This window comes from Phyllopteryx taeniolatus, chromosome 19, assembly GCF_024500385.1.
Source record: "Phyllopteryx taeniolatus isolate TA_2022b chromosome 19, UOR_Ptae_1.2, whole genome shotgun sequence".
Classification (NCBI taxonomy): domain Eukaryota; kingdom Metazoa; phylum Chordata; class Actinopteri; order Syngnathiformes; family Syngnathidae; genus Phyllopteryx; species Phyllopteryx taeniolatus.
The window spans coordinates 16,455,706-16,469,552 of NC_084520.1; the positions used below are offsets into that span (position 1 = coordinate 16,455,706).

Below are 13,847 nucleotides of genomic sequence, written 5' to 3' on the forward strand. Positions count from 1 at the left end.
ACCTTTATCACCCTCATTTCCTCAACTTTCCCTTTATCTGCCTCTGCTCTCCTGTTTTTCTTGTCTTCCTTTTTTTTTACGACTCCCTCGCTGTCTTTGTCCATAAAAGGTGGGTCGCACGCACACAGACTGGTACCAAAACCCTCGAAAGCTGTGATGTCATCAGCTTGAGCACCGCCTATTTAAAAATGCGAGAGGCGTGGTGGTGGGTGTGGGGGGGAGGGGGGGGGTCGTTATGTAACAAAATTCCAGCCTGATGGGAGAACCTTGAGTCCACGGCCACTTCAGGGACCGTACGAGCTTCCGTGTTCCGCGCTCGTTTGTGACAAAAGCGCTTCATTGTTACGCGAATAGAGCGGCCCGATCGCCTAAACGCTGACAAGTGAAGTTGACTCCGGGAAAACAAAATACATCAATGCTAGTTACGTCAAATCGGAGAAAAAGGAGAGTGGTGCATCTGGGGCATATGGGGCAGTGCCCTAACACATTCAACAGATGGTGTTGTGGTGAGAAAAAGTTACAATTTCTATCGTGGGGCAAATTCCGATTCTACTTTGGGGCAGTGTCATAAAACATCCAGTAGGTGGTGCTGCGGTGCAAAAAAATGGACAATTTCTATTATTGGCCAAATATGATTTTGAAGACGGGGCAGTGCTCTATACACACCCAAAAAAAAGGTACTTCATTTTCATTTGGACATGATTAAAATGTGGTAAACTGACGTCATTACCACTTTTTCTCAAAATAAACAAATAATATATGTTAGTTTAACACATTTCAATCATAGGCAACTGATGTACGAGTTTGAATTAAATTCAAAAGGACTTATTTTTTTCAGGGTACCACATCCAAGAGGTGGCACTGTGGTGAAAAAAGTCCCAATTTCTGTCACAGCCGATTTCTATCGCCGGGCAATTCCGAATTGTAGCGTGGGGCAGTGCCCTACTACATCCAAGAGACGGACGGCGCTGTGGAGGGAAACAAAAATAAGCTTCTGAGTTCTTCTGTGGGGCAGTGCCGCATCATATCCAACAGATGGTGCTGTGGTGAAAAAAAAAAAAAAAAAAGCTCAAAGTCTTAGGATATGATTTCATTATTATTATTATTATTATATTTAATATTTTTTTTCATTTAAAAATGTTGGCTATGCAATCCGCTAATTTTCCTTCTGGCGTTCAAATACAAATTTTTTTTTTCTTTTTTCCTGACAATCCAAATATTTGAGGGAGGATTCAAAGGCATTTTAATGACAACGCAATATCAAACCTGCACACACACACACATTATCACACCCTACCTCTCTCGCGCCCACACACACAATAATAGTGTTTACCCGACTCGCCCTGTTAGTGTGCAATACAAACAGGGGCGTCCATTTTAAACAAAGACGGACGGCGACAATCTCACACACATACAAACGCACATAACACGTTGTCACTCGCTCAAGCGCGCATGCACGCACACACGAGCACACAAAAGCCTTTAAAGTGACGGTCAGCCGGTGGCCAGTCAAGTCCTCTCAGGTCTAATGAAATCCATAGCGTCACCGTGGCGATATTTCACGTCTGTCAATGATTGCGAGTCAAGAGGGTGATGCATTGTGGGCGTCACTTGACTTGGCCCGCTGTGTGATGAATGAACAGCGGGCATCCATCATGTGATCGGACCAGCTGTCACTCAAGCAGATTTACGGTGCAATGGCATGGCGTGGTTTTCATTCGGCGCACGCACACACGCTCTCTGGCCGAGTGTGGTTAAAACACGAAAGTGCGTGTTTGCGCTTATATATGTCGTCTTTTAAAGATGTTTACCTATAGGAGGCCTCTTCAGTTGACACCGTATAGCACGGGAGCAAAGGAACATGGCCATGGAGGTGCTTTTAGAATAGCAGTGGTTTTGACATGAAAAACAGCTCAAAGTCACATTTTTCCTTCACAATTTGTTGGATCAAAATGTTAAATGTCATGCCAATTAATTTACACACAAAAAAAAAAACAAGTTATAGGCCACGTGATTGTCCGCTGTTGCTCAGCAGAATTGCACATTTGATTAACACAACAATTAAATCATTGCGCTGTCTGATTCCGATTAAAAAAAAAAATGCCATCTCATGGGGCCCCGCCCCTCGTGCCCCACAAAAAAATGTCATCTATTTATACCTCTGTGAAATGTTACGCAAAAGGTGCTCATCTGAAGCTGTAATAGAATTTTTTTTTTATCTGGATCTGATCCACATTTGCGCAAAAGACCGCAGTGTAAAAGCAACGCGGGCATTTCCCAGAATCTCGTCAAACAGGATTTTGTTGGGATGTTATGAACAACAACACCAAGCCTTGCGGGTAGACTAAAGTACAGTAAAGACTTTCATGCAGCCATCACATACCAATTTCAAACAAAATGCGCACATTAAAAATTTGTATCCGTTTAATCTGGATTTGATCCAGATCTTAGCATTTGGCCGCAATGTAAATGCGACGTGGGTATTTGCCCGACGCTCGTGCGATCAATTCTGCGTCATGTGGAAGGCATGAGTGTGTTAAAGGCTTTTTTTTTTTTAAATAAAGACGTGGTGTTTGCTGCTGACTTTCTGTTGATTGAAATCTGAAAACCGATTCTTATACCAGACGTGCTTGTTATGTCCTACTGAAATACAAATGGGTTAAAAATAACATTTCGCGGCGACAGACGGGGAACAAAAAAGTGAGGTGACGGTCCATTTGATCTATTTTTGGAAACACTCAGCCTCTCATCTGTGACAATATGAACCGGTTCCACAATAGTAATATAACATTCACGTGTTCAACTAGCATTAAGTGTGCTCTTAACAAAATATGGACAAAAATGAAACATTTATGAGACCTTCACGAAAAGTCAATATTTGGTTTCGTTTTGACGGCTACTTTAATTAGCGTCCACATTTTTTTTATATTGTATACAGAAGAATGCTAATAATAGCGCCCCTGACATACAATTTTCCCTATCGCAATACAAGCCGCCAACGTGGCTAGCGGGTGTGGCGGCGCTACCTCCCAAATGCTGAAATTCACCCGCATTTGGCGGGTTGGCACGTGTTATGGTCAAGCCCTGCATATAGCAATAAATAAACAAAACAATACAGTGAAAAGCAGGTCAATTAATCAAATGAGAACATACAGTAAAACATTTAAATTGGTATAAGAGAAAAAAATCATTTAAAAAAAAAAAAAAAAAGAGAATATGAAAATAGGGAACCGTTAACATTTCCGCAACAAACAGGAAAACGTGAAGTGAGACAAGAATGTCTTGATATGAAGAATAATTAACATCGACGGTCAATGAGTCAAAGCTGCTGCAGTTTAGTAAATGAAAGCATGTCAGTGAGCGAAAGTCCAAAATAGAAAGAAGTCAAGCGACAACAACGGGGTTAATACATAATTCATACGACCTCTTGACACACGGCTGACCTTCTACCGGGGGTGGCCCGTGGCTCGTTACCGTGGCGATGAGGACCCTGAGGAAGAGTTGGGTGGAAACAAAGTCCACAAAGAAGCTTTCAGATGGTCTGCAACATAAGAAACGGGATTGTCGGACACATTGCAATTTGGATGGACTGTGAGCAGCACGTGTCGGCAGACTTACGTGTCGCATGTCCGAATCGTCATGTGTGCAGCCACCAGAGCGTGCTCGGTTTTCTAAACACTTTTTTGATTCACTGTGACGTTTATTACCATTAAAGGGAGCAAGGTACAAAACGAAGCCCTCTAAAAGTAGCCAACGCTGCCGTCGGGTGGTTTGAAAGCCAAAACAGCACCGGTCAAAGATTCAGAATGCAATGTTTAGTTTGTTTGAAAAAAAAAAAAGTACCAATTAATTTAGAAAAAGAACACATACAAATTGAAGTAATACAATGACAGGGAAACTAAAAAAATAAAAAGGCAATTAAATTATTAATATAAACCATAAAAATATTTATAAAATAGCTACAAATGATAGAAAATATGGTTGTAATAGTAATAAAAGTAAAATTGAACAAGAAAAAAAGACAAGTCTAGAAATTCATGTACTAATAAATAAAAAGTCAACAGTAATAAATGTGCGAGATTTATGAAAAGTAGGTAGTTAACGTATTGTCCATTCGGTCACAAATTGAACAAAACTAAATAATAATAATAAATAGCTAGAAATGTTATGATGAAAAAAAGGCTGGTTAATGCATTATTTTACCACAAATTGAATTAATAAAAAAAAATTGACAAAATTATTTTTTTTAAAAGATCATGGAACAAGGAGGCAAATAAAAAAGCCAGAACATTTATGATAAAAAATAAATATGGTTTAACACATGCTCTGTAAAAAAATATACAATTTAATTTTAACAAAGTACATATTGTAATTCCAATTCAAGCAAAAAATGACAAATGAATAAAATAGAAAAACAATAGCTTGAGCCATGATAAAAATATAGTAAAAAGGTTTTTTTTAAACCACAAATTAATTTAAAAAAAAAGATTAACCAAATAAAACAATTGACAAACTATAACAATTTATATATGATATAGATAAGTACAATTTAAAAAATCAGTTCTAAACTAGATTTTAAAAAAATTAACATTGGCAATTCCACCACAAATTAATAAAAATAAAATAAATTGGAGGAAACCGTAAATTGAAATATCCCCCCCCAAAAAATGAACTCTGTCACACTCGCACACATACACACACGCACACACTGAGACAAGTTTCTCCAGAGCGCGATGAAATTATTCACAAAGTTTTGTTTAATGCAGCCATCGAGTTATTTGACATGTAGACGCTTTACAAAGAGACAACCCAAACATGTTGTATTGTTTCGATCACTTTTGAAATCCTGTGCTGTTACTCTTACTGCAGTTTCACGTTTTTGGTTTTGTTTTTCCTATTTTTGTTAAAATCTAAATTCTGCCTTCACTAAAATGAGGGTTCAAAGAAAATGAAACGGGTATGGCACCCCCCCCCCCCCCCCCAAAAAAAAAAAGATACATATTGCAAGTTTTTTGGCTGTAAAAGGCTGACTTATGTGCTTTCCCCCCCCCCCCCGGTGTCAAAAGGACAATTTAAGAGTCATTTTGCGAGTACATAATGGAACGTGAATCACGTTCGAGGACTTCACGAACACGTCGCAGTCATCAAGAAATGAGAGAAGAAAAAAAAAAATTAAAAAGAAAACTCAGAAAATGTGGCTTTTCGGTACATAAATACATTTACAACTTTCAAAAATATTACATGGACATAAACATTCCAAAGTACAATATTATACAACAAGAAAAATGAAATAAAGAGACAATTATTATACATACCACAAAATATAAATTACCACTTTGTTTTATTTAACTCATGTACAATTCTTTTTATATAATACAGGGGGGACGTAGGTTTAGTTGATGTTAGGACAAGTGCATAGCAAAAAATAGATCATTTATCGACCGGCTTTAGAAAAAAAACAACGACGAGTCAAACAGAAAGGACAATCACAACGTTGATAAGGCAGAGAATCGGCTCATTTGAAGTTGGCATAGTCGGAGAAAATGTCCACAAAGTCTTGTACCACCCTGTAACAGAAGTCGTACTGCTCCTGTGCTCAAAAACACAAAAACAACATCAAATGTGAAACGCAATCAACACATTTGACCCACTTTGCGTTCAAAAATATACCAATCATGAGCAATTGAGGAAAACATTTTACATTTGAAAGTAACACATTTGTCAAGTAAATAAAAGAATGACATTGGTAAGAAAAATTGTTATGAATGCAAAATGTATTTTTTTTAAATGACGTTAGTAAGAAGAAAAAAAAAAAAAAAAAAAAAACAGGCCAATACAACAACCTTAACAAAACATGATAAAAACAAACAAAAGAAGTTACGCACATAAAGATGACAGTCCACCCAAGAAATATTGACTAATAAAAGCAGTCAAAAGGCAATGCCTTTTTTACTAACTTATTTTTTGAGTGAAAACAAATGAAATAAAAAAGGATGAAAAAAGCAGCCAGATACAGAAATAATACTAAAAAAAAATAAAAACAACACAAAGGAAAGCAGCTAAATATATTCAAATGATATTAGTGAAATAATTACGAAAAAAAATGCAAATTGATGTTGATAAAAGTAAATACAAAAAGGTAGTAAATGATTCAAGAAAATGCAAGTTAATGACAAAGAGCAGTTAAATCAATTAAAATGTGTAAACAGTTTTAAAAAAATATCAAATGTATATAAAAATGAAAAACCTTTGCCCGATTCACACAAGTGCCATCCGTTGCGCGACTACTCACCACCGTCTGGACCATGTGCGGCCTCTGCATGCGTAAACTCTTGACAGTTTGGAAGACGTCCAGCAGGCCTTCTGCCTTGACGCGCTCCAAGATGTTGCTCAGTGCAACGAACGTACCGGTCCGCCCCGCGCCGGCGCTACAAACCGCACCGTTAGCGACAAGCACAGCGCCGTCCCCGCAGACCTTTTCGACGTCAAGCCACACGTACGTACTTCCAGGTGGCAAAAGCTCAGGTGGAATTATTAGGCCGAGCCATTGAGAAAACAGGATCAATGGCTTAAATGAGGATTTGAAGATCTTCCGTGAGGTCAATCGAGACAAAACGCCTGCTGTAATTTGCGTAACGACAGCTAAGTTGATTCCAAAATAGACGTGACAGAAACGCAGACTTAGTTAACATGATCATTGGGGGACTGGCTAGTTAATTGACTGTACAGCTGACATTAAGCTAGCAGGCTAGCCATTACGTTTTGCTAAATTAGGCAGAAAAAGCCCACCAAACCTACCTGAGAGAAAACGTCCCTGAGGTTTGGTTCCCAGTTTGTCCCTTTCGAAGCGGCTGCCGTGTTTTGCAATTTTATCTGTACAACATTCACTCAAGTGACCTTCCTTACCCACACGATCTGCTCGATTAATATTAAAAAAGAAAGGAAAAAAAAAAAACGGAACCTTTTGGGGTACATGCGGCCGAGCAACCCCAAACATTGTCACCGTTTTCAATGCAGGTCAGCGGCAGTGACTTGAATTTTGCGCCACCTGGAAGTACCCCGGTGCCCACTGTTTACGACCATTGTGAAGAGGTCAACAGCGCCCTCTGGTGCGCATGCGGATGTACCTGCAGTGCACCGCGATGGGATGGTTGCCCGACTGCTGCTGCTGCCGCTGCACCGCCGCGATGATGTCGATCATGCCCCGCCCCTCGGCCGGGATGCCCACCTCGGGCCAGCCGTGGAAGTGGAAGTGCCGGATCACGCGCGTCTGCTTCTCCTGTTGCAGTGCACGCGTTCCAACATTTTTAAGAATCAGTGAAACGCTGCACACGTAAAGACCTTCAATCTTTTTCAGAAGGATTTAAATATGGAAAAAGTTGACATGATTTAGCAGCAATTTTAAAAGGATGAAAAATACATTCAATATCATACACCAAGTCGAAATATTATAATACAATAAAAAGGTTTTAAGATTCCAATAAATATAACTATTTATTTGATGAGAAAGTATATTACATTTGATCATACAACTACAATGTAGAACATATATATTAATGTAGTATTTATTAAACTAAATCATTTAAATGATATATCATTTTCAATACATTATTAATTTTTTTTTATACATTAAAATTATTATAAATGAATTGTGGGGACATATGTTGTCATGATAAAATAAAGTTTGCAAAAGTATTTGCCTTTTTAGACTTTTAGATTGGATTTTAATAATCAAATTCCAATCAATCAAATGTTTACCATTTAATCTTATTCAGTTTATGAAAGAATACACATAAAAAAAAAAACTTAAAACAATCTATGTTTCATTTACAACACTAACTTTAATCAATTAAAGCCGTTTATAGAGCACGAATTCCAAAAACACGCTAAAAAGATTTGAGAAAGGCCTCATTGTTTTATACATAACGTATTTATTGACTTTTGCTGTGGCTTTATTGTTGAAGGTGAAGGCGGCGAACGTTCTTACCGGCAGGAAGGTGAGTACCAAGTCTCGCAGGCTGAAAGTGTCGCACAAGGCGTCGCCCTTCATCTCCACGCCGTAATCGCCGTACGTTTGCGACTCCTCCGCGGGCCAGTACTGATAACACTTGTCCTGGAAACACACGTTTAACCCTTAAATACCGTTCCACCCGACCCGTACGTTCCGTGTCAATGTTGACGCGTCCAAGAATATCCGAATATGATGAACTGCAGATGGTCAGCCCCACAACGGCGTACCTGCTCCCTCTCCTGGAGCTCGGTGAGCATGACAATGGAGTGACACTTCCACTCCCACACCATCCTCCAGAAGTCCTCCACGGTGTGCTGCAGCGGGCCCTGCGTGGCGATGAAGTAGTCCTTCTGCCGGTATCCCTGTTTTCAGACAAAGAAACACACACCCCCCCCCAAAAAAAATTAAAGCAATGCGTGTAAAGACTACTACTACTACTAATACTAATAATACAAGAGATTTATTTTACTTATTAGAAAACCCACCAAAATATTTTCAAAAATTTGTTTTAGGTAAAAATATATATATTTTTTGTTCCCCAATGGGGGATTTAGAAAAAAGAAAATCCAGGAGAAAATTAACATGATTGTATTTGCCTCCAATAGAAAAAAACAAAACCTCAAAACTATTGGTGCTTTTCATTTTGGGAGTTTTTATTTATTTATTTTTTAAAATCTGAAAACCCATGTAAAAAAAAAAAAAAAAAGAAAAAATGATTTTTAATGTTAAAATGTTTTAACAAAACCCCAAAAGATAAATGCTTCTCACCAAACAACAACATTTAATTCATATTTACTACGGAGTGATTCAACTGCAAAATATGCCCGAAAAAAATGTACCCTCCTTAAAAGTAGTGTTTTTCAGTCATTATAATTCTTGATGTCAAATGAAAAACACATATCCCAACATTTACATTACCATAGAAGGGGCTTACATCTATAAAGGATGCGTTGACGTAATCGGTAAACTCCTGACCTCTCCTCATGGAGAGAATAACTCTGTTGAAGTCATCTAAAAAGGGGGGGGGGGGGGGGTAAAAAACAAACAGAAGATCAAATTTCAGCCGCGGTTTACAGTAGTTCCTTTTCTTCTCTTACACGGAATGATCTGCAGAACTCGGTTCTTCTTCATGTTGGCGGGCAGGTTCCCCGTTCTCATGTTCTCCTTCATGATACGCATGTTGGTCAGTTTCTGAGGCGCAAACACACACGATTAAGACTGCAAGAAAGCGATAAACAGACAACTGTAACTGTATAAATAATCATACAATTCTCTAGTACGAGTACATGCAAGTACGAGCCCTTGAATTTGCCTCCCCAAAATGTCCGCTTGAAACCAAAATGGCCTACTTCCTGTTCCGTTCCATTTCACTCATGCGTCCTCTAGAGAGAATAAAGCAAATATTTTTAGAATCTATTATTCTATCCGTTATCCCCTCAATTATTCGAGTAATTGTATACAAAATTATTTTGCATTGTTAAACAACAACACCAATACAAAATATGCATGTGAGGTCCAGGTGTTATTTCTGTCCACTTGAGGTCGCCATTCTCACGTTCTACACTGTAGTATCTGTGACTTTGACTGTGTGTGGCTTTAAAAGGTGGGGCTTGCCTGGTGAGTGATGTGGGAATCAGCGAATGAGAATGTAGAGTTGGCTGTTGGAAGCTTAGGTTTTTGGAATCGAGTCATTCCAATCGGCATTGCAGCTCTAATTAAGATCTTCTCATGCGTCCTGTTGTGATAGGTCCAACCAATTTCGTGTCGATCGATAAATTGGGTATCGGGGGCAGATTATTATTATTTATTTATTTTTATTTTTTATTTTTTTTGTAAAAAGGGAAATTTTGGGGCCCCTTCCCAATTACCTTAAACTCCTCCTCCAGGCCGACGCGGTCTCCTTGGTTGAAGGTGTTGTGCAGCTTGTGCAGGTGTCCCTCCAGAGACGACACGTCCAGCTCCGTGTCTCCGTAGAGGTAGTACTCCAGCAGCGCCTGGTAGATGAACGAGTACTGCATCTGCGGGGACGGTCAGGAGCGAGAACAATCTGCGTGAATTCACTACACATCGCGGCAGGTTTCGGGGCGCTCGACTCACGTCCGTCTGGATGAGCTGCGAGCGCTGCTCTCGGATCTTGGAGACGAAGCCGAACACGTCCACTTTCTGCTCGGCGTGCATCATGTCGATCATGCCGTCGATCACGATGAACGTGCCGGTCCGACCCACGCCAGCGCTGAGGAAAATAAAGGGCGCACAGAAAGACCGGCCGTAATACTAAGTACGTCGCATCTCGACTTGAGAGATATTCATTGAAAAATTTATTTATGATCGGGGTTGTACAACAGAGCGGCCTCATATTTTCACCCTCTGATGTTGCTTCATAAGCTATAGTTTTAAAAATATTAGCTAAATAAGAACATTTTAAAAGAATATAAAAATATTACAAACAGCTCTCAGTAAAATAAAATTTATAACAGTAATAAGGACAATAAAAGAAAAGAAATGCAATTATTGGAAAAATAGAAACTGCTGTCACTGGAATCATAATATTAATATTAGTCATAATAATTGTAAAACAAAAATTAAAATGATCCCAATACCATGCAAGGAACTGGATTGAATCCCAATACTGTTCCTAATTTTGTGACCCTCTCATATCGCTAAATATGTGTTTTTCCAATACGATCGGAATATTTTGTTAATTATTGGAAAAAAATGTTACAAACCAACATCATTGTTGTAATACGATAAATAATAGTAAGAATATTTTTTAAAAATAGAAAATGAAGAAATTGAACTGCACCGCATCATACGAGCGGTGCGCCTAATATTTTGCCCCGCTGATGTGTTATTGAAAAATATTGTAAAGCGCTTAAGTGTACCTGCAGTGGACCACGATGGGCCCCGCAAACTGCGGATTGACCGCCTTGACCTTCTTGAGGAACTTGAGCATGCCGATGGGCGAGAAGGGCACGCCGAAGTCGGGCCAGCTGGTGAAGTGCAGCTGCGTGACCAGGCGCGGCGTCTTGGCGGCGTCGCTGGATTGCTGAGAGGAAAACGCACGTTCGCATTTAAAAAAAAAAAAAAAAAAAAAAAACTGCTAGCGTGGCTAGCCTAGCGTAGAATGACACATTGTGACGTTACGCGAGCGTACGTATTGTATGCAGAACTTGCGTATGGTGTAATCCACCAGCACGGTGAAGTCCTCCACCGCCACGCGCACGTTCCCGTAGGTCCAGCAGCCCTGATCCGGCCAGTACTGGTAACACTTGTCCTGCACGGGAATGGATGCATTACTCATCAAAATTGTGACGAGTCATCATTACGACACTTCAAGAGACTCAAGAGCAACACCTCTCCTAGTCATCCATTTTGAGATTCAATCAGCAAGAATATCAGCTTGATATCAGCAGTTTTCTTGCGTCATGAGCACTCACTTCCTTCCTCTCCTTCAAGTTGGTCAGCATGACGACCGTCGACACCTTCTGCTCCCAAATCATCCTCCAGAAATCGGCCACCGTGTCCTCTTTTGGACCTGCAAAGACAACATCTTCATTCATTATGATTTATTTAGAAAGGATGATGTTCATCATCTGAACACGTCGACCTACCTTGTGCTGCTATGAATTTGTTTTTAACGGTGAAACCCTGTTGGGGAGAAAACTTTGCTTACAATGGAAAATACCGAGAAATCACATGATTATTTATAACATGCTCACGTCGATGTACGAGGCGTTGACGTAGTCGGAGGCGGAGCTTCCATCCAGCTGCGTCAGCACCACCCTGGAATGATCATCTGAGGGAGGGAAGGTCACGTTGTCATTCATGCTTGTCATCAAAGGAAGAAGTCAAAAAGGTCACAGAACCTGCGAGGCTGTAGCTAGCTTAGCGTAGCTTAGCTTAGCATGGAGACAGCCACTTTTGATTGACATTGCCAGCAAGTTACAATGTACGAAATCCTATTTCGCTATTGGCGAAAATACGTGTGTAATTGACGCCTCTGCCTGAAATTGTTCAGAATTGCCTGTAGATGCCCCAAGATGGCGGCAAAGTACTACACACTTCAACATAGTTCCTCTGGTACCAAGCTGCCACATGATGGCGCCAAAGCTATATTCACATATTGTACGGGGCACAAAAACAGCCAAGAATGACTTTTTTGAGGATAAGTTTCAAAAGAAGAAACATAAATAAATCAGTAAATATGTGAATTTGCGAATTCCAAACTACAAATGTGCGGAGGTTCACTGTCAGTCAACGGTTGCAATTTGCAAGGGTGAGGAACAAATACCCACCACATACTAAAAAAAGGTTTGCAATTTCCTATAGATCATACAAGATCGATTTTTTTTTTTAATATAATAAAGCTACGATCTGACTAAATAAAGCTCCTCACCTCAGCTCAACATAGCTGCTCGGAACAAAGATGCCACCAGATGGCACCAAATCCATTTCTTTTATGTAGCACATGCAAAATACTGTGGTTACATCATCTTTCTAAAATGTTTCTCGAAGGTCTTAAGAGTTCTGGGTGTTGCATTAAATAAAACGATGAACTGGCTAACAAGGCAGAAATGAATCCGCACGCAGTTACCTGCATGGCTGACCAGTTCCCTCGTTACTGGAGCATCACAGCGGTCCATATTTAAGAAAACAAGCTTACACAAATTTATCGAACCTACTTTATCTTGTTATTGTAAAAACGCTTTCAATCTTGAGGCGACATAATGCAGCGTGGCTCCCACCGAGTGAGGAAAGAGGTGGCGTTTTACAACCCTTCTCACAAAGTTCACAAACGTTAATAGATTTGTGCTCCAGCCATTTTTAACACTTCAATATGGTTAATAATGCAAACTATGGATTTAACCATATTTGGTGGTCGTCATAGTGACAAGTCTCCCTTCACGACTGGCTGACGCAAAAGTGAAACTGAAACTCTTTTGCCGTCCACATTTTATCACATCATCACACACTCATGCTAAGCTAGCAGCGCTGCTAATACTCACAGGGAAGAATGTTGGGATATCTGTTCTTGTCCTTGTTGTTGTCCTTGCTGGCCTCCTCGTACGTCCCCTGGGCGTGGCCCCCCGGCAGAGACTGTGCAACAATTTGGGAAATGACCTCACGTGTGCGCGTGTGATACAAAAAGCAGACGACTGACAGTTAGCCGCGCGGCGTTAGTTATTTTAGTTTAGTCATTTCCTCGGATACATACACTCATCTCTCCCTTCATTAGCTAATGCGTGCACTTCCTCTATTAGCGCACGCTAAATAAAAGTCTAAAAGTTTGAAAAGTAATACTGACTCAGATGCTGAGTAAAAATGATATAGTACTTAATACCGATGCCAGACCAGAAATAGGCAACAGGGGTATTTTTCATGTGAGGATGTATGTCTGTGTCATGGAAAAAGGGCGCAGTAGTTTTCCCCAGTCCAATGTGAAGGAACAACTCATCTAAATTAGCACCATTTGCCAGGTAGGGGAGGCGGCCATTTTCCGGCTCACAACGCAAACGCAAACAACCCAACGAGCGACGACTCGTACTCGGAAAACTCCGACGTTGGCGCACTAGTAAGTCAAGCTACCGCAATAGCGGAGCTGGCCAAACTATGACCCGTGGGCTACATGTGGCACATCCGCAGTGTTTGCCTGGCCCTCCCAGTCTTGTTGAAGTCGAAATAAAACATCACGTGCACGCTGCTTGCTTTTACGCTTCGTTGCGCACGTGTGTCGGCAGTACAGGCGACCAAGAGCAACGACTTGTGTCTTCAGTCTTCCACTTTTCTGACCAGTCTAATGACTGTGAAGTTGTCCTCATGTGAGTAGTATTACCGT

At 40.2% G+C, this 13,847-nt stretch overlaps 1 protein-coding gene across 7 annotated transcripts in view; it reads right to left on the bottom strand.

Moving 5' to 3' along the window:
- Positions 1-4,734: 4,734 nt before the first annotated feature.
- Positions 4,735-13,847, bottom strand: part of LOC133469664 (receptor-type tyrosine-protein phosphatase epsilon-like) — a 35,359-nt gene continuing 26,246 nt past the window's right edge. For 4 of the 7 annotated variants that reach the window (XM_061756985.1, XM_061756986.1, XM_061756983.1 and 1 more), the window contains 14 exons: positions 13,018-13,108; positions 11,731-11,807; positions 11,623-11,659; positions 11,449-11,546; positions 11,166-11,285; positions 10,894-11,057; positions 10,109-10,244; positions 9,880-10,029; positions 9,109-9,202; positions 8,946-9,022; positions 8,239-8,373; positions 7,988-8,113; positions 7,128-7,279; positions 4,735-6,428 (listed from right to left, as the gene is read on the bottom strand). In XM_061756985.1, coding sequence (XP_061612969.1) covers positions 6,212-6,428; positions 7,128-7,279; positions 7,988-8,113; positions 8,239-8,373; positions 8,946-9,022; positions 9,109-9,202; positions 9,880-10,029; positions 10,109-10,244; positions 10,894-11,057; positions 11,166-11,285; positions 11,449-11,546; positions 11,623-11,659; positions 11,731-11,807; positions 13,018-13,108 — 1,674 coding nt within the window. In that variant the 3' untranslated portion in view covers positions 4,735-6,211. The remainder of the gene's footprint in view (positions 6,429-7,127; positions 7,280-7,987; positions 8,114-8,238; positions 8,374-8,945; positions 9,023-9,108; positions 9,203-9,879; positions 10,030-10,108; positions 10,245-10,893; positions 11,058-11,165; positions 11,286-11,448; positions 11,547-11,622; positions 11,660-11,730; positions 11,808-13,017; positions 13,109-13,847) is intronic. The other 3 variants (XM_061756984.1, XM_061756990.1, XM_061756987.1) reach the window with 2 other exon arrangements.